The 25,624-nt window shown below is 39.9% G+C and overlaps 1 protein-coding gene across 1 annotated transcript in view; it reads right to left on the minus strand.

Annotated features, from left to right (window-relative positions):
• Positions 1-25,624, minus strand: part of gabra3 (gamma-aminobutyric acid type A receptor subunit alpha3) — a 63,511-nt gene that overhangs the window by 8,263 nt on the left and 29,624 nt on the right. Inside the window, exons 3-7 of the mRNA XM_026372120.1 lie at positions 16,346-16,467; positions 13,451-13,518; positions 4,207-4,427; positions 1,781-1,863; positions 1,169-1,312 (exon numbers count right to left, since the gene is read on the minus strand). Coding sequence (XP_026227905.1) covers positions 1,169-1,312; positions 1,781-1,863; positions 4,207-4,427; positions 13,451-13,518; positions 16,346-16,467 — 638 coding nt within the window. The remainder of the gene's footprint in view (positions 1-1,168; positions 1,313-1,780; positions 1,864-4,206; positions 4,428-13,450; positions 13,519-16,345; positions 16,468-25,624) is intronic.

The raw sequence follows: 25,624 nt of genomic DNA on the forward strand, positions 1-25,624 counted from the left end.
AGAGAAACATACAGACCCATAATTATTGACACATATAACTCATATAAAACTATGTTTTGACCAAAAAGCATAGGGAGTGGAAGTGCAATGAAAAATGACAGATGAGAGGTTTGATGATACAATTGTCCTTGTAGTGAAAAGGCTGAAGAGCAGGAGCAGCTCCCCAACTTCTTACATAATCAGGTTAAGCTCAAAGAGCTTAACCTGAATTCTTCGATTAGTATACTGCCCTTAAAGGACTGCCCTGCCAAAAAATATCTATTTATATATATATCCACATCCTGTTGGCTGGAAAGTCGGCTCTGAAAGGTTTGTTGCTTTGTTCTTCATAGAGGGCCGACTGCAGTTCCTCACTCTACAAAAGAGCCGTGTACAAGCTTTCCAGGGGCATCATTGAAGCGAAGACCAAGCCTTTGAGTCTCAGAACATTTTTAGTGGTGTGTTTTTTAAACACAAACGCCCCTTTTCTTATCCTTTCTATTTGCTGCCCATATGAAAACTGTCTGCCACTGATGGAAGTGTTATAGCATGTGGATGCAGTTTGCGTCGAAGCATTACCATGAGCTTTCAGTCCTTCAGAGTGTGAATAAAGAAGAAGTGATGCAATGGTGTGTTACAGATAAATTCAAATCAAATGAATATTTCATCATGCGTGGACTGGCAGGTTTTTCCTTTACTGCTGTGCTTATAATATTAGGTCTGGGCCGTAGCCTGAAACAAAATGGAAATATGACTTTCACCTCTGGCACACCTCTTCATATTATCTCTATAAATATGCTGACTTGTCTCCTAAAAACTGATAACAGTCATCATTTTCTCGAACAAATGCAAACTGAATCCAAAATGACAAAAGTGGAGAAAGTGCACACTGCTGGAATGGAAATGCACAACGGTGCCAGTATATGTCAACAGAAAAGCAGGGAGGCAATTTAATTTACTTTTATGCATGAAAACAAACAGTTTATGATTCAGAGCTAGGCATTTTGTCCCATGACACGCTAAGTTTGTTTCGCTGGTTGCAGTTTTCTCCATCATAACAGAGTTTGGTGTGTTCAGTAAAGTTGTCAATCTGCTGTGAACTGCGGCTCGGCTGATCAACCTTTACTTTTAAATTAAAGTATTCTGTATACTGTTGGCTGGATGGTGCTGTAGACAGCATATGGTTTACCTGTGCTGGAACTTATGGTTTCTTTGCCAATAACATGTCCCAGTAGGTCGTACTGGTTCAGCCTCGAGCCGTCCTCTGCCACAGCGACGGACCTCTCATCTCCCTGGGTCCACAGGTAGATCACCTCATTATTGGTGTAAGCATCTAGGCAACAGAGAGCGGTAAAAAGAAAAGAAAGAAAACCGTGAATGAATGTAGAAACACATTAAAGCATTAGTAGATGTTGATGTAGTTGCACTTAATTGCGCTGCATCAGTGGAGCTTTATCATATTGTCTTTACACATGGCTGTGGCCCTCTGGTAGTATACAGTAGCTCCTGTACCACTGATTTATTACATGTAACTTTAAATAATTAAAAATTGATATCTCAATTATTATGTTAAAATTGAAATACCACTGATGGCGAAACAATTTCTGTGAATAAAAAGAAGTTCATTATTCATTAAGAGTCATTTTAATGCACATTGATATTCCTACAGTACAGTAAGTGCGAGTGCTCTGAAGTTTCTCCAGGCAGGAAAGGCACCTAACACCTGCAGAGAATAATGACCGCAGCTTCTTAATGCAATTTTATATTAAACAAAGTCTTGTGGCAAACAGGACTGACTTACAGCTTCCAAACTTCAGAGGACAGGCGTGTGCATCCATCGGGAAATCCTCCAGGTGCATGGGGCACTCAGCGTGAATGGTCAACCTGAGGGCGGTGAGCAGAGGAAAAGATGGAGAAAGACAACACTTTAACGGTCAAGCTGTTATGAACACAACGTGACACATGAAAGACAAAATACTGAGAATTTCATAGACTGTTCATGGTCTTTATCATGCATCAAGAATTTTGCATTATCAAAATGAAAAAATAGGACGTAGGCATGAACATTCATGCATATTCTTGCCACATTATCTAAGTTTGAAAAAAAAAAAACGGTACTACTACTACTGTTAGTGATAACAGTGCCCAGCTGACTGATAGGAAAGAAAAAATCTCCAGAGAGGAGCAGATTATTTGATTTGGTCAGATGGCCGAGCCACAAAATGCACTCAGACGAATGGAGCATTTTATATCACTGATGCATATTAAGTCAACATTTACTTAGTTGAAACTAAACAGCAACCTTTAAAACCATCCTACAGATGACCGAGCTACTCATAAATGGACCACAAACTGGGTTACTGGGACTCAGTTACAATATTTATATATCATGCATGAATCCAAAACTGGGTTATCTGAGCAACCAGAGTATATCTGTGTTGGTAAATGTTTTTGGTTTATGCATGGCCTTTTAAAAGTGTCGATTTCATGAAAAGCATGATTAAAATAAAAGTAATTTAATGAGTGGATGCAATAGATTCAGTCTCATCAGTGTAAACACTTTGTTGGTGAATGTCCCACAGATAAAGTTCATTGCCCCTACTGTCCAAAAACTTTACAGCCCTTAAACAGTTAGCGGATCACCATGGTCTTTAAGTTTCATCCTCTTCAGGCCATGACAGTCAGTACAAAATTTCATAGTTACGATCATAGTGTTGGGTTACTACACAGTATCTACACAATATACAGTGTAGATTTCATTATCTACATAATGGATATTACATACTGTGTATTAAAAGCAGCATTGCATCAACTTAGTTACATACTGTCGCAGTAAAGTGCTCACGTTGAAGCTGCTTTCATCCCTCTTAGATGGATAAATATGGAGGCACAGTTGTGTTTGTGACTGGAAGTTAATTAACTCTTTGGTCCAGTTTAGGGATTTAAAAGAAAAAAAATGTTTAAACCAAATATAGGAGTATAGAGCACTGAGTTTTGAGTGCACTATAAGCTTTCCAGAAATTAATATTCTCTATCAGGGGAATAGAATTTCCTCAGCAAAACTGGCTCAGGTTAAACTGAGCTGATCGGAGAGTGAGTGATAAATGCTCCTACACAAACACGGGGCTGCAGCAGCACTGGCACACAGCAGCGGCTCCTTCAATTCAAAAATAATGAACATATGCCTGCACAGTGGAGAACTTCACTGCATCTGTCAGTTAACGTGCTGTAGATGTGCCTCTGAAGAATTTAAGCAGGTGTTTAGTGAAAAGTGTCAATCAACACAGGTACTGTGGTGATGCACTTCACCAGAAACCTGCTCTGAAAATGGATGGATTTATATTCTATAGCCTAATGTGCTCATATCAGCCTTTTGATTTTTTATGGTACAGAGAAAGTTAAAATTGCAACAGTAATAGAATAATTGCTTTAAAATAAATAAAGCACAGGATTTTAATAAACCCCAGTGCAAGTCTAATGCAAAACATACTGACTCGAATAAGTAGGTTGAAATTAAATAGAAATGCTGCTCTAAACGAGATGCAAGATGACTAAGGAAGTATTTTGTCTGAAAGGGGTTTATCCTAATTTATTTCTCATTTCATCACACATCTACATGTTTATGGAAACACAACAGTCCTTGCAGTAGTCCATTAGAGCTCAGACGTCTGTCTTGACCTTGGTAGAACTGCTGCCACACCAATTCTTACTCAACTATTTTACCTATTTCATTTTTCACCCTTGAATTATCATTTCTGACCTTGTGGAAGAGTATTATAAAACTATTTATTTTCAGTGCTTAATGAAAGTGAGGTCTGAGTGATTAGATAGGTTGAAACCAATGGATTTTAGCTTGCAGATAGTAGTGTTTGCTGATTGTGACTGTCTTTGTAGTTGACAAAGTGATGTGTACTTTACCACAACACTCGATGGCATGCCTTTGACACTTTTCTGATTTGAATCATTCCATTGTCGAAGACTTGGTAGTTGGTTCCTGTTGATTATACAGTTACTATATGTATGTCTAGGGCTTATTCTGACTGTTGTTTGTGTGCCTTAGTGTGCAGATTCCACATGGGGAAGATTACAATGTACCAGCTAAAAATCAGCACACTAGCCCTGTTTTTGTAGCTCAAAGCACGGCTGTATGTAAGCATAGCTGTAGACTCCTAGTCGTGTCAAAGCGGCGGCAGTGTTGTTAGGGAAGTCATTTCAAAAGTGGCTCACCTCATCGTGTACAGAAGTGTGCCGTTGTCGACGAGTCTTAGCAGTTTGTTAGGAGTCGTCATGTTGTGGGCGACAGATTTCTTTCCATTGTGGAAGAAGGTATCAGGAGTCCAGATCTTACTGGCCAGGAGGTTGTTCAGGGGTAAAACTTGCATGGGCCCATCAAACTTGAGCCTCTCGTCTCTCCAGCTCTGACGGAAGAAGACATCAATGGTGTACTCCTGAGGGGAAGAGATTATGAAGGATTAGTCGCCAAGATAACAGTTTACAGAGTTGGGACATGGCACTTGTTACAGAGAGGTAATCGATCTGGTAGTAAGACTTGATAATTAGTGTGTTTATTTTATTTCCATTAATCCATAAAGATTTGGCACATTTCGGAAGACGACCACAAAGACACAAAGATTTCAGTCTGTCAGTTTCTCTATTGCATATTCATGAATCTGCCCACAGTCCTAGCAGCCTGTAAAGGTCGGATGTTAATCTAGTGTGCAGAACAGTAGACCCTTCCCATGGTGGACCTTTGACTTGTATGGCAGGACATGCACAGATAATCCTGATAAGTGTCAGTGATGATAGTATGCCCGAGCTCAAGAACAACATCAAACCTTGACCAGAAGAACACTTTAGTGCAATGCTAATGTAAACTGCCCTGCATGTGTATCCTCTGCTCAGCGGGACACGTACAGACACACAGATAAGCAGCCATACCAGTTGATGCTAGAATATATTGTGTTCATCTAAAGTGATCAACTGCTGCATCATGTCAGTAATGTTTATTGCTCAGAATTGAAAGCCATTGATAACTATGAACCGAGACGCAAGCTTCAGCAAAAAAAAAAAAAAACACCTCGTAATACGTCTGTTCTATGCTTTATTATTATGCAACAACGTCTTTCTGTGTTGTCACCAACACATGAAAAACTCAATAAAATAAAATGAATGCAGGAAGTACCCAGTCAAAAGGAATTTGTTTCACATTATCCATTCAATAGGACTTGGTGTCCTAGCAACGGCCTTCCCTCATCAGCTCCATACAGAGGCTGACTGAGCACAGCTGTCTTAACAGAGTGAGATGGAAGTAAGCTGTCTGTATCTCATGCAACAGTACACGTTATTGGTGATCAATAAGAGCACTGCATATGTGTTTTCCTCTAATTCCCTACGTGCTACTGCTCATACAGCGAAAGGGCCATAGTGCTCACCAATGAACTGTAGCTGGCTGCTCCCCGAGTGAAAAACTGATAATGTTATATCGCAGCAGTTTTAACAACAGGAAGCCATTGTCCTCAGCAGGAGAGGTGTACGGGCTTCCATGCAGCACATCAACAGGGCTCATCTAAACGGCACACAATGGATGTCTGTTAATTGATGTAATTTGACCTCCCCAGGGCCTGCGAAACCACAGGATCATATAGCATTTGCACAGCATCTGTCCTCGCAACAGTGCTCTTAATAAAGCCCATGGACAGCTTCACAGGCTGATAAAAGCAAGCGTGAGAAAACGAGTGTCTCTCAAGCACCGATTTCTGTCTTTCTTTTTCTTTTTTTAACATTTCTACATCTAAAAGTGGAATTAAATCCAGTTTCTCTACTTTTGTGTTATGTGATCAGATTGTGGTTTGGTCATGAAATAGGTTCCCATGCAAACAACACTAGGAGACTGTTATTGTCCTGAGTCCCATCTACTGTAGTTTGTTTCATCCTGTCACTTTCTTTATGAGATGCCAAATTTCACTCTAACCAGTGTAAATTATCCAGTGGTGAATACATTAAAAAAGACAATACAGTCCAGCTGGGCAATCCATCATGTCTTTGTTTCCTTTAGACACAAACCTCCTGTAAACATAGGGAATTCGTCTGCAGATTGAAATCCTGGAATATGGAAAAACAAGGTTAATCTCGACACAAGGCCAAGTGGCACAATCAGTTCAAATGCCAGCTGGTGTTCCTCCAGGGACTGAGTGATTGATTTCTCCTCGACAGAAGAGGCAGATCGGAGCTTCAACCCAACAGCAGACTTCAAATTTGTGTTTTCTTTTTATTTATTTATTTATTTTTTTTAGAGTTGCAGCTGCATGAATGGATTTACTGTAGCAAACAATTGCGATTTAAATAATATTTTAAAACCCATAGATGGAACCTGAATGACAGTGTTATAAATAGACTCATGAATACACAATCACTCTTCGCACCTATGCATATTTATTATTTATTTGGCAACCTGCATTTTATTAGAAAGCAGAGCATAGAGAAATAGGACATGTGGAGAGAAGAGTGGAATGACATGCTGCACATATGTCTAATAGTCCTGGATCACTAATTCTCTTCCACCTATAGATTCAACAACACCGCAACTGTAATCATCTATCCATACTCTATTAACTGTTTGTCATTATGTTGCTTTACTTAATTACATAATTAGATAAAACTATATCAGTGACTATTCAATGTACATTACATTACAAAGTAACAACCAATAAAGAATGTACTAAAAAAACAGGCAGCTCAAGACCATCTCAAAGAACATCATCACCCGACTTGAAGTATGTGGGGAATGCGCACAAGGTGGAGCATTTAATAGCTAAAGAGCCAGATATTTCCCCAAGGGTTTGATCAAGACCACAACATTGTTAAAAACAGAGTCAGTATTGGATTTACATTCATCAGGTGAACACAAACACGACTTCAGATGAATGCTAATGTTGCGCCGCAACTCCTGGATGCGCAAATAAGCAACTGCTGGCAAACATGTTTTCCATATAAATCATAAAGTGAGAGGGCGATAGGTCATAAAAAAGGCCAATGTTTGTTAAACCTCTTTTTACCACTTACCTACCAACAATTACAGTTTTTCTTTGAATCGGTTTCATAATGATGTTGAAACAGTCCCTGTCCTGTGTGCCATAACTAAATGTGTCTCTAATGTTTTCAGGTCAAGGTTAATTACGGAACACTTTCAGTAAATACTGTACGGCTGTCACGGCACGGTAGAAGCATCGCACAAAAAAATAGGCATTAGAAAAACAAGAGAAAGAGCAAGTATGTAAGGCACACAAAGAAATGTCTGCTGTCTGAGTGTGTGCCTCGGTGGGAGAGAAGCAGTGGAGAGAAGCAGCCATTAACAAGGCTGAAGTATGAGAAAATAATGACAACATAAGGAAATGAGGAAAATGGTAGCAACGGCTGATAAGATGGGAGTTAACGTAGGATGTACAGTAGACGGGGCTAAAAAAACGACACTGTCTGCCCGTGATAATGGCAGGAAGGTTGTGTCTAATATCTGATTGAATATTAATGCAGCTTTTTATCTTGAATTAATGAGTTCATTAAATTCTAAACATTTGGTTATTACATCACACTTTAAGAAAGTCATCACAACAGAGCAGCACATCTGATCTTTGCTCCATATTTTACTGAAATATGTTATCCTGAAAGCCATTATGATATGCTGGAGAGCTGTTTCCCCAATTTATTGTGCAGAAATGTTACATGTGATATATGCTGGGAGGTTTTGTTTTTGACAGCGGACCAGCGATAACATTCTGATTAGCTGGTGTGATAATGATACAGACCAATTCCTGGAGGCAGCATATCAATTCGACCTGGCTCTTCACTGAACTTCACTGTGGGCATCGTAATGATTAGATTGATTAATGCCTTAATTACTAGTCCTCCTTGCTCTCCTGCTGTCAATTATTCTCTCTTGCTTTGCTTCTCGTGTGCTGTTCACCTTTCCCTGCTGGGAGTGTAACCTGTGTGAGATTTGCAGTGGGTTGTGAATCCCATACCAACTCCAATTATCTTCAGCATCCACCAGCTTCTGCAGCTCTGAGGCATAAACATGTTTTAGCACTTCACCGTGCCACACTTCAGACGCTAACATTTTGTTCCACAAATGTAATCAACCTAGAATGAGGTGGCAGTAAACAAAGGAAGAATATGTCACGGGGAACATGTTTATACAAACATTATGCATTTTTAAAATAGAAGGCACATTATAAAAGTATGGTTATTCTGAGCTGCTCTCAGGAAAATAAGTAGTAAATCAGTATTCAGGAACAGTGTTCATGTATATTGTGGTTACATACCGATATATTGTACATCTTAAACTAAATGTAATTTCAGTCCTCTAAGTGCTGTGTTCTTGCACTGCACTGAAGTTAAAGGAGATGATCAAGGTCAATAGTAGATAAAAAAAAACAAAACACCAGAGATCACAGTTAAGCTTGCACTGCAAAGATGTGTACACTGCATGTTCAAGGAAAGATCATGGTTCGTGTTTAAAATCACAGAAGATACACCTCTTCTGCTGCTAGATCTACAGTTTGGGCCCTTACTAATAAAAATATCCAATTTTTATAAGACTGAATGAAAAGGTTTTTCTCATTGTCCTAAAGGTAAACCTAACACAGTCAAGTTAATTCAACCTAAATGTCTAGTACTGCTTCAGACTGCTTTAGTATGTATGAACATAAATTGTTCATGACTTGAGGTCTTTCAACGTGAAATAAGTTGAATGAATGAACTGCTGATAGAGTCACTCAACACTCAACAAATTAAACCCCATTAAATTAAGTTATTGAAGAAAACTTAGGATGCAGTCCCTCTGTCCCAGACAATGAACAATCACTAGACCCAACCTTGTAGGTTCTCTTTGTAGTGACTCTGCTTTAATAAAAAAAAAAAAGCAGATTTTATATGATGTGCATGTGTAATCTCAACAATTACAACAGTACATTATACGACCACCACAGATATATAGGATGTAAAAAAGACATGCTCTGCTTGTAACTCGTTCCTGCCTTGCATGTGATACACATGTAGTGAACATGATGGCCTTTATGTTGAGTGAAATTTTAAGAGGAGAGTTTTTTGAAGTCTGAAAGGAATCCAAGACAATTTTAAAATTCAGTGCGTCGCTTAATTGGGTTTTCAAGCCTTTGAATAGTTTGACAGTTTGATTGATGCAGATTCCACAAGTTCGAATCGTAGTAACACCGACCTCCATCTGTTCTGTTCAGAAGATCTTGAACTGCTCAGGCATTTTGGAGTTTGTGTTTCCTGAATTTTAAGCATACAGTGATATTGAAAATCTCAGATATTCCAGAAATGTTTACCCCCAGAGAATGTGCAGCTCCGGTGAGATCAGGCTGTCAGTGACATCTTTGTCAGAGCATGCTTCAGCACAGTACCTGTGACAGCCTAAATCGCTTCCCATTTCATCAGAACAGACCTGTCAAACCATGAAACGAGTAAATATGCCGTGACACTGCATACATGTGAATAAGATGGGCTCCTTAGACATTCTGAGAGGGAGGGAGGAAGACAGACACAGAGAAGAAAAATCAGCCGGAGTATTTGAGAATGGGGACGCTTAACGTAGAGAAACACACCCATCCACTTACCAGAGATCACAATCAAGACTGCAACCCACATACTGGGTCTAGAAAAAGCTTGGCGGTGATCAGACATGACTCTGAACAACGTGTCTTGTTACTGACCTAATATTCGAGTGTCACTGCTATTATGCAGTTAGCTTCCCTCCTGTTGCAATAGTGGGACACTAGGGGCAGATGTGGTGTATTGTGGTCCATGAGAAAGCTAAAGAGCTGGCCCTCAGGGTACGGAAGGAGCTGACATTTCTGGGACATTTGATCATACAGAGATGGGTAATTGGACTACTGGATGTACACAACATAAAGGATGAGATGCCTAGGGTATAGAATGCATTCTGTGTAGGAAGATTTCAGTTTTGAATGTTCCTCCAAGCACTCAACGCTCCACATTTTAAGCCATGGCACATAGTCACATAGCAGAGTGCCACTAGACACAGCAGATACAGCAGCGTTGGTTGGTCCAACAGACTGAAATACCTGAACAACTGGATGGATTGATATAAAATTTGATATAAACTTTGGTTCTGATGTTCCCAGGATGAATCCTACTTACTTTTAGTGATCCCCAAACTTGCAACCTGGTACCCAAATAAGCATTTTTACCTTTTCAATAAAATACATATCCACATAAATAAAAAAAATAACTTGTTTCCCATAGATACAGGATGGGTTGGTAAATGATTTTGCAAACTCCTTCATGGCTACCCTTTCTTGATTCCTCTGAATGCACGACTGTGGTCAAGTAAGACTGAAATGCTGACTTCATAATGGGAAAATATCACCAAATATTGTACCTGATATTCACACTAAAGTCAGCTATACTGAATACTTTACTGTGTGTACCGTGTTGAATGCTTATTAAAACATGTTAGCATGTTAATACACTTAACTAAGATGGCGAACATGCAACAAGTTATTGTTGTTATACTTGTACTTCCACTAGCCCTTACTAAACAATTCTGCTATTTTCAGGGTAAAGGCCGTGAGTATCGTCTTTAAATGCACCTCATCCATTGTAAAACACAATCCTTCAATTTATTAAATAATGTTTAATAAAAATTTAATGAAAGTTTGTTTCCACATCGACATTGGAGTCAAATATTCTACCTGTGAGTGAACAATTGTGAGTTTATTTTCCAGCACAGCAAAGAGCAAAATTTATAGAGTGGTGTGTGTAGATATGTGTGATAGAGCTCTTACAATTTAAAGCTTATTAAATAGTTGATAAAGTTTATTAAATATCTATATAAAGAAATCTAGGGGGAATAATAAATTAACTAGACAGCAAAAACATTTTTTTACATACATGACATCATACAACAGATTTTCTTCACTTTATTTCAATAGATTGATAGCTGCTCTGAATTAATCTGCTAAATGTGAATTGCCTTCAGAACATTATTTTCCTTTGGACACATCAAGGAAATACCTTAAAAAGCATCTTTCCACCTCTGAAATACCTGCAGGATTAGTCATTTCCTCTCCTTTAAGTGACCTAGAAAACTGCATCATGCTTTTGTTTCCCAGAACTGTTTACTGCAGTGCTCAATACTCCAAGGCTGTCCTGCTCCACACTCAAATAATGCATCCGACTCATTCTGACCTCGGTAGCCTGGAAACTCATGAACCAGAAAACACGATCACCACCCTGACCCACTGTGGATTTGCCTTCATTGATGCTGACTACCAGGATTCGAGAGCGTCACAAAGCCCGACTGTACTTTGTAAAAATCACAGAAATAACAGGCCCCTCAGTACATTACACAATTACCTGACGTAAAGACCTGAACCAGCTCTTTGCTCGCTAAAAGCAATAGTCCTTGTTATTTTCTAAACTCAAAGTCACTCGCCCTCAGAGGGTGTCCTCCTTTTTGGAACCAGGCACCAATTTCAGCAATTCAGACGGTTCATTATTAAAGTCCTGAGTCAAGACCTTCTTATTTAGTGCAGTCTAACTGTCCACATTTGTTCACTGTACTGTATAATCGGTGGTCTTGTCCTCTCATTCCCTCTTGTGCTTAAAGGGTCTCAGAGCTCCTAGTGCTCATCTGTGACCAACATTTTATTCATCCAATCCCATATAATAGCTCTGCAACCTTCTTCTGAAGGTACAGTTTAGTGCCAGGAAGTAATTGGAGTGTAAAGGAAAATGAGCAGTGAATCTCCATAATAGCTGATCTAAACGGCACATATACATTTTCCCACTAATGGAATGTAAAAAAAAAAGTCATTAAACTAAACTGCACCAAATTACTGTATGTGTCTAGATCTCTGTGCCAGTGTGAACAGTGTAAACATAGAAATATTAAAATGGTGAAAGTCTGCTTCGTATCACATACAGTAAACTAACATAATGACAAGTGTGTAAATAACATACTGCAGTCCATATTCACACATCTACAAAGTGCTGCACAAGATCTGCTTCATAGTGTGATGTTTCTTAAAGGCTGAAAACTGATTATCTTGAGCTTGAAAGGAAACGCTTGAAGCCTTTAACACAGTGCTCATATGCATATAGAGCAAGAAAAGGGCAGCGGCCTGGGGCCAGAATGGAGCCTTACTTTGGTAATTATCGGCGAAATGCTGACATTAAATATAAAACCGAAAAATAAAAACCTATAGAATGAAGTTCCCACATTTGGGAACACTCAACATCTTGGCAGCCGCAGTGCACCGAGTACAAGAGTGAGATGTGAGTTTGTTTGGATAACAGCCACTTTGATAGCAGACAGAAAACACCTGCTGTGGCCTCGCTAACTGTGACCCACAAGTGGGCTGCCATGGCCTGTGCAGCCAGCGCATGTGGCACTGATTGTACTCTGTGCTGTTTTCCATTGATTCATGATGTTACCAAGTGGAGCATGTGAAGAGAGTAAAAGATTGGGGCTAGAACTGTGCCTCTAGAGACCCCAGAGGTGATATCTGCTGAAAAAGATAAAGCACTGTCTATTGCAACAAAGTAGGAGAGGCAGTGCTCCCTCACAAAGCCACTTTGGTGTATTGCGGTCATTGGACTGTAGATTCACAATGGCAGGAATGGTCTCAAGGATATGGAAGTCCAACCCAATCCTGGGATTTTTGAGTTGTACTGATCTCAATTCCCAAAGTCTGTCATGCAGGTAGAAGCAGTTTATCAATTTAAAATTTATGGAGAACAAACCAAACCAAAACATTATTCAGTTATTCAGTTTCTTTGCCATCAGCAGTGAATGAATCTAAGTTCTAGGAGACAGCGTTTCTGTTTATAATATACAATCAGTTTGTATACTTCCAAAACAGCTAAACAGTAAAGTTTGAACATAATCTGTCCCAGATGTATTGTATGGCATTGCATACACAAAAGATACTGTATTAAATGTCTAGTTAACCATAAGATTAACCATACATTTCTAGTAATGTTAAACTAGAGGAGTAATACATTAGTCAAATTATATGTGTTTCTCAATAAATCCTAACTTTACCATTCAAGTCCCATAATATTGCCATATACCGTGTTTTCCTCTTAAAACATAAGATAAGAAAGTTTTATAGTATCAACAAGGTGTTTTGCTGCTGTAATATCTAAACAAACTCCATGAATCAGAAGGCAAATGAAGAGGTGGGGAAACATTGCATTCGAAACAGCAGGGACTGTTAACTCATAAAAGATGCACAAGCCTAGACAGGATTCAATTTTGTTATTCTGCAAAGGAGGCTCACAGTTGCAGAAACCAAAATGACAAATGTTTTACTGTCAAGCTAAAATAATTACTAAGTAAAGTGAATAAATCCTGACAGCACACTTAGATTTGATGACTCATAATGCTGATTAGAGTGAGAAGGAAGGAGAAGAGACTCATACTCACCATGTCTGTATCTGACACTGGACCAAAACTTGTCACATAGATGTTTGTCCTCACTTCTGTCACACTCTCTGAGGAAAGAGACGACACGGAACAGATCAACATCATACCACGCTCTATGTGCAAAAAGACTTGCAGCAGCTCTGTCTTTTCTCTGCTGATCATTAGCCTGCTGGCATTTAACTAAAAACCCATGCCTCAGGCTCACTGAAGAATGTGTGCCCTTCTGGACAGCTTAATACCTAGGTTTTTGCTGTCTTCGTGCATCATTTTGTCAAAACCACGCCGCAGGTTGCAGGTTTACAAATATAATTCGGGATAAATGGTGTTAGACATTTCCCAAAATGTAGACTCAAGTATTGCTAGACAGCACTGGTTGTAACACTCCTAACTATTTAGCCCAAGAGAAATCTTTTCTTTTTCTTTTTAAATCTCGCTTCACCGGAAAAATGTTGCTGTGAGCAACTTCACAGATGCTTTGAAAGTCTTTCATTCAGTGAAACTACTTTTGTTTGGCTCAAGCTCGTTCTGTCCACTACAGCATAAAATGCGCTTTGGGTCAGGCCCAAGTCTGTATCTTTGGAGAGGAGACATCCGTTTTGACCCAAAATAATTTTAGTTAGCCTGCCCAAAAAACATTTAACAGTCCCTAGGGGCCTACTGGCTCGGGAATAAAATGCAGCAGCTCAGCAATAAAGATCTGTGTGTATTTTTATTTAAATAATGGACACGTTCTGTTGCCATTAGCCAGTTCTGTACACACATTATAATCACATTAGACGTGATGCAGTTTATTGTAGTATGAATCTGGCATGACTGTAAATTCCTGTTAATTATAATTACATGTATTACTGCACACTGTTACATCACAGGCTCTGTAATAGTTTTTTTCTTTAAAAATGTATAGATGATTTTTGATTACATTGATATTTAGCTTTTATCCAAAGCGACTTATAGTGAGGTACAAGGTGCAACAGCAGGTAAGGTGTGAGTTAGGAGGTCTTGCCTAACGACCCCTACTGGAGGTAGGCCACAGCTGGGACATAGAAGGTGGTGATTTTACCACTACACTATTATTTGGTCATTTAATTATGCAGTAAGGTTGTTGTTTCTAAATACTTCACGTCTGACACAGCATTAAGTAGGGTGTGATATGAAAGCTGTGACATATCAAAATTTGGCCTCCTCAGTGTGGGCTGAATCAGCTCCTCTGGGGCAAATGTGTAAAGCAGACTTTTGGGCTGTTGGCAAGACAAACAGCTGCTCCCAGCGGTGCAACAACTAGAGAGTGATGAGGCTTTGCTTTAAAAGTGAATAGATCCTCAGCTCTAACTGTGTCGCAGATCTAAGCAACCACCCACAGGTGAAGTCTCCAACCCTCTGGTAAAGGGCCCCCATGAGAGACGGGATCCTCTTCCACATTAATCATTTCTGCGACACAAATAGCTCTCACAAATACGTGATTATCACAACACCGAGTCAGCAGTTTGCATGGCAGGCATAGGCGAGGGAGCAGAATGAGTCGCCCTGTTTCTGTTTACAACAATGCACCAGAGCATAGGGCAGAGCTAATAGATGCAGCTAAAAATGAAATTAAATGCTTTTCTCCCGTTTCTATCCAATCTATTTGTCTGTGGTTGCTCCACATGGCGGTTTCTCCCTTGGGGTCATGGGGATGGCCAACAGGAGGAAGACTGGTAGTCCTGTTCTCGCGCAGGTAGGTGCCGTTGACTTTATGCGAGCAGGCTTACAATGCTGAGGATGGACCCAACCAGTGTGTACTAGACCAGTTGTCGCTCTTTTGAAATCAGTTTAGAGCTATTGTAAATTCAGTCTAACTATTCCCAACTTTAAAAGCAACTTATGCATATTCTTAATATAGTAATTCTTTTAATTCAATAAATCAGACCCTGTATTTTTTAATGCGTGGACACATCTCTCTCCTCTCCTCTCCTCTCCTCTCCTGTCCTCTCCTGTCCTCTCTAGCCTGTACAGCCTCTAAGGCCTGCTGGACAAACCAGCTTGGTTTCCCTGCAGCATCCGTAACTCATTCAGTCTCTGCTCTGCATGAATTACAACCCCTGACTGGTGCAGGCCTTACCACCTCCTTGCCCTTGGAGGTGTGAACATCTGTACATAGGCAGGGTATGACACGGACATCTTGTGGTTCTTCTCCCCGGTTGCTGCCACAGAGTCCAGGTCATCCAGCCTGGTGGTTTCTGCAGCCTGGCAGCCGTGCTCATGACTTTAGTAACAAGCAGCAGAGCAGAAATGACCATTGTAACTCAGGCTGCCTGAGAAATGGCAAAGCCTGCCTGAGCATGTGCACTTGCTGTCATGTGGTTTGTCATCCTTAGGGGGAATGAATATTTGGATGAAATAGCATCTATTAGAGGGATTTCCAGTGACATGTGTTTATTGGCCATTTGGGCATGACTGAACAAAAACTTCCCATCAGGGGAAGGCAAATTTCCATAAAAGTGCTGCACAGTAACCTGACTGGTTTCAGTATATTGTCTGTATAGGTTAGCTCATAATGTCCTCTAGAACTAGGTAAGTTTACAGTCAATGACTAATTGAAGCCCAGGCAAGTCTCAAGTTAAGAGTACTGTCCTTTTCCTTTATTCAGTACAGTGATTCATTTATTTATCTGCTTATATAAAGTGCAGCATTGTAAAACAGGCAAAGTAAAGTAAAAATATAATTAGTGACATAACATCTATCAAATGTCTTTTTTTTAAGTTTAATAATGTACAAAATCTGCCTGTGAGACATTTTTATATACCCGAAGTAGTTACATCCTTATTTTCAGGAGCTGAAACTGTAACACAGTGAGCAGCCTGAAATCTTTTTCCCCTGTAGGCATCTGTGATTTATCTAACATATACCCTTGCTTACCTCCTAGCCCAGGACGTAGCCTGTTGTCATATCCATCCAGCAGCCTGTCTAGGATTCGGGTAAAAATGGTGATATTGTCTTTACTATCATCGGGTAACGGCTCTCTGTGTCCAACTACTGTCCTGCAGGAAGAAATGGAAAGAGGAATGTGAAGTCAGAAGCAGAGAAAAAAAAAACAACGTAATAAAAACCTTTATATATTGTCCTATAACAGGAGCACTGAGACTACAATGGCTTCGGTGTGTTTCAGCAGTCATAAAGTCGTCTGTATTCTCACAGTAAATGTGAGAATATAGTTTGTGTTTCGACACTTCACCACTCAAAAGGATTATTATATTAATGAGTTATCAATTAAGTAAGTCCATTCAGAAACTTATTTCATGCATCATTTTAAAACTGTGTATTTTCAGTTTTTCTCTTTAGAATCAGGGTGAATTTTAATATCATTGGTCTTCTGTTAATATTTAGATAATAATAATAATAATAATAATAATAATAATAATAATGATGTATGTTTGAGGTGTATTTGTCTTTGTCTTGTCAGGCTGTAATATCCTATTATAGCAAACAGTGAATTTGCGACGGTGACTTCCCATAAGGGAAATATTCAGCAGTGTTTTGTTAGAGAATTCATCATATGCTATCAGCCACCAGTTATTCACTTACACAATCCCACAATCCCCTGCAGAACAATACAGTGGTGAGATGAGAAGGCCACTATACAGTAGGTGGAGCACTGATTAGTTAATGAATACTGTCTTTAATTAAACCAAAGTTCCCTGAGGAGCTGACCTATAATATCCCAGTAATCCCCATCAACAACCACTTCATGTCCTGATGGACTATCACATACACAGAGCTTTAGGGACTTTAGGTCTTGATGAAAAACCTGAACTTTGCCCGAATTGAAGCCTGTACTCTAACAGCAAATCTTTCTGTAGCCTAATATTCCCTGGAATAACAAACCATCTATTAAAACTCTTACTGGTTGAAGGTCACTACTTCATATGTATGCAATTGTAATTATTATCAGTTTGGACTGTTTGGGAGTTTATAATGACATTTTTGCAAGGCCATTAACAGAAAATGCATAATTTTGAAGCATTTGGGCAAATGACAGTAGGCAGCCTAAGTGGTTATAATGTGGGCATATGTCGGCAATAAATATCAATTAAGTATCAGAGCTCCCTAATGTTGCAACAATGATTTCCTCTATACAGTAATCGTTCCCATGGTTACATTATAATGAATGAGGACATGAAGATTTATAAAGTCTAAAAAAAAAAAAAGCCACTCTGGTAACATTACGTTTATCTTTGAACATTGCTTCATCCTCACATGGTGGCATTAAGCTGAACTTTATTTGGTTTGACTATATATATATTGTAATGCTGATAAAGTGTATTCACATTCAGCAGCTGCCGCTCTGCCACCGGACTGAGATTCACACAAACAGGGATGATGAATGTGTGGAACATTCAGTGGGGGAACCGTCGCGTTGATTGGGAAGAAGGTAATAAAAAATGTAAGCTTTGACAAATTTTGACAACAGATCAGTCTGAAGACTGTTTGCTACAGTATTAAACAGCGCTCACAGTTACCATGGTGACCTTGGGTGTTGTCAAATCCACCAGGACTGAATCCTGATGTTTAAAATATGGAGAAAAATACTAATGATTAGCCAGATGACGTCAGATATATCTCCACAGCGCGCTCCACTGACTCTGAGCTTTTTAAACACTAAGCTCACGATTTGGCCCTTAGTGAAGAGGGCGCAGTCACATATATTGTGGTTGTCAAATGGATACCTAAATGTGTAATTAGGCTCTACAGTAAAATACAGTCAAATATTCAAATGATTTGAAACAACATGGCAAAAACTCTCTCTCTCTCGCTCCCTATATATATATATATATATATATATATATGTAGAAATGCCTGGAGCTAGTTTAACAGCAATGGGTCATATCTCACTTACCATGAATCATATATTAAACAAAAAGCCTTTGTGGCCTCCCCGACAGCACCAGTGGATGTTCAAATATTAATACGAAAACTTGAGTCCCTGAGAAACGTCTGCTCCGCACTGAAATATCCACTTCAGAAGAAACAAAGTACTTGTGTGGTGTGTCACAGCTGCATGTTTTACTAAAGCTCTCGCACACACGCACACACACACACACACACACACACACACACACACACACACACACACACACACACACACACACACACACACACACACACTCTATCTAACCTCTTCAAGTATGAGCCAGCTGTTTAAATTCACTGACGAGAACAAAGAAAGTGGGACATCCTCCTTGAATTTGAAGCCATTTTTGTTTCAACACATAGATTTTCTCATCAGGCCGGCTGCTTGTTTTGCTTCCTCAGTCCCCTTCATTATTCAACGTCTCCTTATAGGCACACACACATGCAATAAAAACAGAAAAGGAGGATGTAGGAGAGTATATTATGTTCCTGAAGTGTTCACGCATAAGGCGGAAACACTGTAGAGAACAAACTCGGCATCAAAAATTGACGTTGTTGAACATTTTGTCTCCGTTTTTCCTGAAGAAAAACAAGTTTCACACGGAGCAGAAAATGTAAAGGTGCTCGTTACCTCCAAATATTCACAACGCCTACCACTGCTGTGTATCTGCTCGCGTTTCAGCCTGGTGCTAAATTAATAAAAACTGCTGTGTTGTCTGATCGCATTATTCGGTGTAGTCACTTTGAAGTTGAAGCCTGACAATTAAAACTGATTTGTGGCTAATTAATCATGAGATGACTGTTACATATTAACCAGTGTTGTGTGAGATGAGCCTCAAAACACTGTGCTTGTTGGTTTTGGGTGGCACAGTTGCAAAATACATCCTTTTGGATATTATAAACTATATATTGTGTTTATATACTGTGTAAAATATGAGAATTAGTCATACATTATGCACTTCTTCTGCTTCTGCTGAAGATTGTACCCACCAACTTCTCTCTGTAAATGAAACTGAGCTGTCGCTGTGAATTTAATCAATGATATTAATATTACTTATGGCTGTTATTTTGCTTTTATGACTACTCATAATATCCACTTTGTCTACAGACGTGTTGCTGTTTACAAAGGATGCAGGATTTGCCCCCTAGCATCTGAATACAAACCGTGTTTCTACAATGTCATAATAGATATTTTCACCAATTAGAAAATAATGAAATGTTTTTCTGAACTACATCTGGCAGCTAATGTGATAAAGCTAAACTCCAGAGAGATGAGAGAGATGTCGTGTGTATCCATCAACTAATCCTACCACTATTAGAAAACAGAACTAACACTGTCTTGCTGTTTATCATGTTGTAACATTTGCATGTATGAGGAAACCAGACGCTGTCTGAGCTGCCTTACTTTGAAACAGGTGTTTAATGGTGCGGCGTGAGTGTAAAATTATCCACAGCCGTCACACAAACCTGAGCTCTGACAACATAGCGGGAGCTAACAACAAATTCTAGGTCTAATTAGAAAAAGCTGCACACATCTGCGTGGGCGTGCAGGGCATGACGTTTAAAATAGTTTTTTTTTTTACGATGGTGGAAATTTTGACTTGTCAAAGCAGGAAAAGCATTGTTACTAATATACAGTCACCACTAATGATAACTGTTAAACTGCATTCCAGTAAACAGCCTGACAGTGAGTCAGCATGCACAACAGTTAACATTATAATTTTATTATTTATACGTGTGACTGTTTGCCTCTACTGTAAAATGCCAAACTGGGTTGTAGACTTGAACTACCCTCACCCTCAGTATTAAGATATGCATTTAATGTCTATAGACTTACAGTTAAGTCATGAATGACGTTCCAACATATCTACCAAATTACACAATGAATTGTAATGCTAACTGATAAGCTGTCAGAAACACTAACTACCAAAATATATAAATTTATGCTGGTATAGGCAGGAGACTTGTCCAAATGTTGTATTGTTTGCTTTATTTTTAGTGCAGTGGCAAAGAAAGTGACCAATGTCTGACATTTCATGCTGGCAAAAGTAACAAGTCATGCTTCACTATTTGTGACAAGAAAATCACTGCCTCATCCAACAACACCTCCGACTTAATGAAGCAGTGAATAGTAGTCAATGTTAACCTGAGGCAGGTTTGACTGGAGGAGAAAGAAAAATGGATTTTTGTTGACGTGGATGTAAAAACTTAAATCCTCAAGTCTAAAACTTGAGTTAAATGTCCTTGAGTCACTTCATTATAGAGTGTGTTTGCCTTTTATATTAAGATGCTGAATATTTGCCATGCTTATACTTAACACATAAAAACTAATCTGGGTTCAAAAATCAGCATGAACATCACCATCAACATGATCTGATGGCACCATTAGTTGGCACAAACACAAATACTAAGTCAAGGATATTATACGCCTGCAGCATATGGACAATTAAAAACTTTAAGCTTTTCTTGAAGTGTACCCTCTCTGAAGAAGAGACACTACATTAAAATGTTCCCCTGAAAAAGTTTCTTAATTGGCTGTGTTCTGTAGAAGTCATCTCTTTAATTAATTATAGCTCAGTCCCATTTCTCAAAGGCACCGGATTTGTGTTATATTTTTTCCGGCCGAAACATAGTGTAGATAGTCTCTCTCTCAAACACGGGTAAGGAGAGATTAAGGAAATATTAGACTTACATATGCAAATATGCACAATTAATTGTACACATGATCGTATAATCAAAAAACAAACTCAGGACCTCTGCTTCCCATACTTTGAAGCTCACTTTTACTTCAAGGTGTTCATTGCAAACTATGAGGTGTCGTACATGGTGGGTGACTGACAATGTAAGAGTGAGAAGTGTGTAAGGCTTTGTTGGCTGGTGGGACCAACTGTGTGTAGGCCCAGCAGGCTGAGTTAGTGGAACGGGCGTGCACTGAGTGAGTGGGCTGGCTTCAATCCAAGGTTAGTCCAGTGAACCAATCTGACAGGTGAAGGATTGCAGGCTTGGCCGGGGAAGAGATGTAGCGGTGGTCTCTCTGGGCACCTGAGTGGCTGCCAACGGCCAGCATGCGTGTGTGGAGTGAGCGGGGAAGCTGGGAAGCGAGCAGTAATGAGAGCTGCTGGGGTGGCAGCGGGAGATGAAGGTGCTTCAAGGGCTGAGAGAGTGACAACTGATGGAGTGAGCGGTGAAAGTACAAGTTACAGTTCTCGCATGTGACTGATTTGACATATTTCATCAGTCATTTTATCTTTTACAGCTCTTGGAAGTGAAATATTTGAAGCAGTTTGAAACAATTTGTGTCCTCTCCTCTGTGTCCAAGTGATAGGTCACACTTTTTCATTATCAGCCAAACAAAAGAGGGTTGAGGCTGCCAAGAAAAGTCAACCAATTACAATCTGAGTGGAAAAACAGAGGGTGAAACTGATGATGCTCCTCTGTCAAGATATACAGGAGCTGCACAGAGGGGCGGTACACGGCATAGACACAGCTGACTTAAAGGTGTGTTTCCAGTTAAAGAAGTTGTTGGAGCATAACAATATAATGTTAACAAGATATTTCTGGTCTAACAAGTTTGCAAGTTCTCCTCACAAGGAGTGCAGTTCTGAATCAGTAGAGTACTGTTCACAGCTTGGGAAAGGTGAATATTGGTGAATTCTGATAAGAGTATAAGAGGAATACGCAGTCTTTTTGATTCACCCCCATCCCAACAAACTTTTAATCTCAAAACATTTGCTGCTGCTGCTTGTGTATCTTGATTCAAAGTGAGCACCCCAGGAAATGCCTCACTCAGGTGCCTCATCTCTCCCTAAGCATGCGTTCTCCCCCCTCAGGAGTGACGTGTGTGCCGTGTTTGACCGATAAGAACCCTGATATTCATCCACCACTAAAGTTCCCAGATGCACTTGCTGAACTGTCTTGCTGCTGAGTGCCTGAGGCGACCAAAATGGAAAGGTGTGTGTGTGTGTGTGTGTGTGTGTGGGGGGGGGGGGGATTAGTGAGGCAGCTTGGAGCTTTGTGGAAAAGATATACTGGAAGCTGATGACTTTTCCTGACAGCGGTTGCAGGGCCACTCGTTTATTTATTAGACTGCAGACATGGCAACAGATATTTAATTGCATCTCCTTGTTATCTAATCCCACAACGGCTGGAAAAGGCATGGGGGAGGAGATGTCTAATTAGAACATTTTTCATTAATAAATAGTAAATTCCAAGCTTAAGAATTATGCATGAGTTAACCTTTATGACATAACTAATCTTCCCTACCAGATCCTCCCACTCATATTGTTTCCATGTCTACCAACACTATGTTGATAATGTTATGCAGTGGCGCATTATGCAGCATATTGTCTCTTACAGTGGATGCCTTGTATCACTCAAAGCTGTTACAATATGACACATTTTTCTTTGTTTGCTTCTTTCTACTGTCTTGCACTTGCCTGTTTTGAGCAGATAATATGCACAGGAGAGAAAGGAGTGGGGTGGGGTGCAATAGCTGCGTACTGAGTACTGCTTTGGCTGACTCCAGGGACAACTGCCTCATCTACAGTCATTCATCTAGGACAGCATTTCTTATGTTGCTACTTTCATCCACTTTGAAAGCAGTAACATTTAAGTATTTAGCGTGAGCTGCCGTGAATAGTTATTTTAGAAACTGTGGAAAATGGAAGTTATGAAGTAATGAAACGTAAAAACACTTGAAATTTTAAAATTGACAGAGTGGTTTTAACAGATCCTGTCTACATAAGGCTGCGTTTTAGCCCAAAGATGAGTCATTTTTAGCCATGTTGCCAGTGTGGCCCTTAGGAAACCATTGTCTGTCTGTGTTTGAAATAAAACTACTGGATGGATTGCAGTAAAACATTTTTTTAAACTCCTGGATGCTTTGCCATCAAATTTAAACATGTTATTTTGTCAGATTCTCTTCTCAGGATTAATAGTAATAACGTAAGACATCTTAACCTTTCATGGAGCTCTGTCATCAGTTGGTTTAAAAAAAACAAGCTTTAGCCTAAACTGTGCTTTGTCATGTTGGTTGATTCAAAATATAATCAAATTCTGGGATGGCTTTGGTTCAGTTGGGCAGTTGTCCATCAACCCTAGGATTGGTGGTTTGACTCCCGGTTCCTTCTGGCCATATGTCACAGTGTCCCTGGACAAGACACTGAACCCTGGACCGTTGGCGCCTTTATTTAACAATTTACTGTCCACAAGAATTTCCCCAAGGAGATTTGAAAAGAGTCAATTATTATTATATCATATTTTCAAGCTTTTTACACAAAATTCATGACAGAACTGTTGAGCTACAGCTGGACAATATCCATCCATCCATACATCCAGCTCCCTCCTGCTTCTCCTGCGGGATCCCCAGGCAGTCCTCTGCCAGCTGGGCTGGACCCCCTCCAGCGTGTTCTGGGTCAGCCCTCTGGGTTTTTTTCCCAGTTGGACATGCTTGGCACACTTTCCAAAGCAGGCACCTGGGGGACATTTTGAGCAAATGCCTAAACCACCTCTACTGGACACACTTTGTAATGTGTGTTTGCACTTGATGCCTAGTTACCTTATGCATCCGCTGGGAACATTGCTTCAGAGTGCAGACTACTTTTACCCATTATACTGACTTGAGAGCACAAACTGTTAGAAATTTCAGACAGTACCTAGAGATTTGCATCGGCGTTCTTGATCAGCACTTGGAAAGAGTTGGGAAATGGATGTCGATAGCAGTGACATCTATGGCCGAGTACTTCCTCCCTAGCATCTATTAAACGCTTCCAGTTAAAGGAAGGTGGAAGCTGCTTTGGGGCCTACTTGGCCCATTGATCACCATTACAAGCCCAGCGTTGGAGACTGTGTTTATCAGGCACAATCTGTTCAGGCAGTAGAACAAGGAGAGGAAAATAAAATCAATTGGAAAATGTTAATTCCCAGGTGGTACTACCAACAAATTGTCCAACACTGCTGTTCTATACACGGTAGTTGATGGTGTGATGCTACCTTCATGGAAGCTGGGACAATAATTACTGTCTGTATAAGTTTTTTTCAGGGATGTTACAGAAATGTGTGTTAAAAGTAGTGAATGTGTACATACTTAAGCATAGATGATTGAAAATAAAGTGTGTCTGATTTGGCATGTGAAGCATATCTCACAGTCCTTCCTGGAGTTTTCTGTATGTCTTGGGTCATTGCCAGTTTTGCAGCATTTAGCTCTAGTTTGCCCCTTCCTAGCTAAATCTTTAAAAACACAAACTACACAAGAAACTATGAACAATTTTGTTGATGACGCAAGCAGCATGGATACCCCTAGTCTTTGACAATGACATGCCTGCCTCCTCAATAGTGTCGTTGACTTGAATTTTCCAAGCTGATGTATTGGCTGCTGAAGCCCTCCTACTGTCAGTATCTCTCTGATGGGACTATTATGTTTTTTCAGCCTAACAATGGCCTCTTTCACTTGCATAGTCACCTCTTTGGATCCCATGTTGAGAGTTCCAACGAACAGCTACCAAATGCAAATGTAACACTCAGAACCACCTCCAGGCCTTTTATCTGCTTGATTACTCCTGGAGTAATGAGGGAACAGGCCGCACTTGGCCATGCATCTGCGTGTAAGCCTTTTTTTCTGTTATTTATGAACCGTCACAAGTGGGCGTGTGTATGAAAAATGCTTTAATTCCTGACTGGTTAATGCCACACTTTTGTCAAATCCCCTGAATTAAAGCAGAAGGTTTCGACTTTGCTCACATCTTCAGTGTTTCATTTCAAATTCAGCATGGTGGTGTACAGAGGACAAATGCTACACAACGTATCATCGTTCCATCAGTTATGGACGTAACTGTGTGACATTTCTGTCATCCACTGAGAAATCTACTCCGTTTCAAGCTCTTTTTAAATGGACGGCATCACTTTGTGCATATTCTTGTCTTTTGTTCAGCTACACTGCTCCATCCAATTCGAACACTGTGCCTGTCTTCATTCTGAATGCACACATCCTGTCTACTCCCACACACGGTAGTCTCAATTCCCCTGTCCATTGTTGTAAAAGCCTCTGCCTTACTTGATCTTGGATTTTTTAACAGTTTTCACTTCTCTTGTTGTCCGTTAACTGGCTTTAATTCACTGCCATGACAACCAAGGTCACCAAGGTCAGAGGGAGAGCAGGAAGATGTCTCTCTGGTGTCTGTTGAGGCTGCAAACTGATACATCATCTGTCCCGTGAAGGGCTTCAAAGATCCCGACAAAAAGGAACTATTATTTCATTGCAGTCAGACTCTTGCAAGGTGTTACTGTAGT

This window comes from Anabas testudineus, chromosome 14 (genome assembly GCF_900324465.2).
Source record: "Anabas testudineus chromosome 14, fAnaTes1.2, whole genome shotgun sequence".
NCBI classification, from domain to species: Eukaryota; Metazoa; Chordata; class Actinopteri; order Anabantiformes; family Anabantidae; genus Anabas; species Anabas testudineus.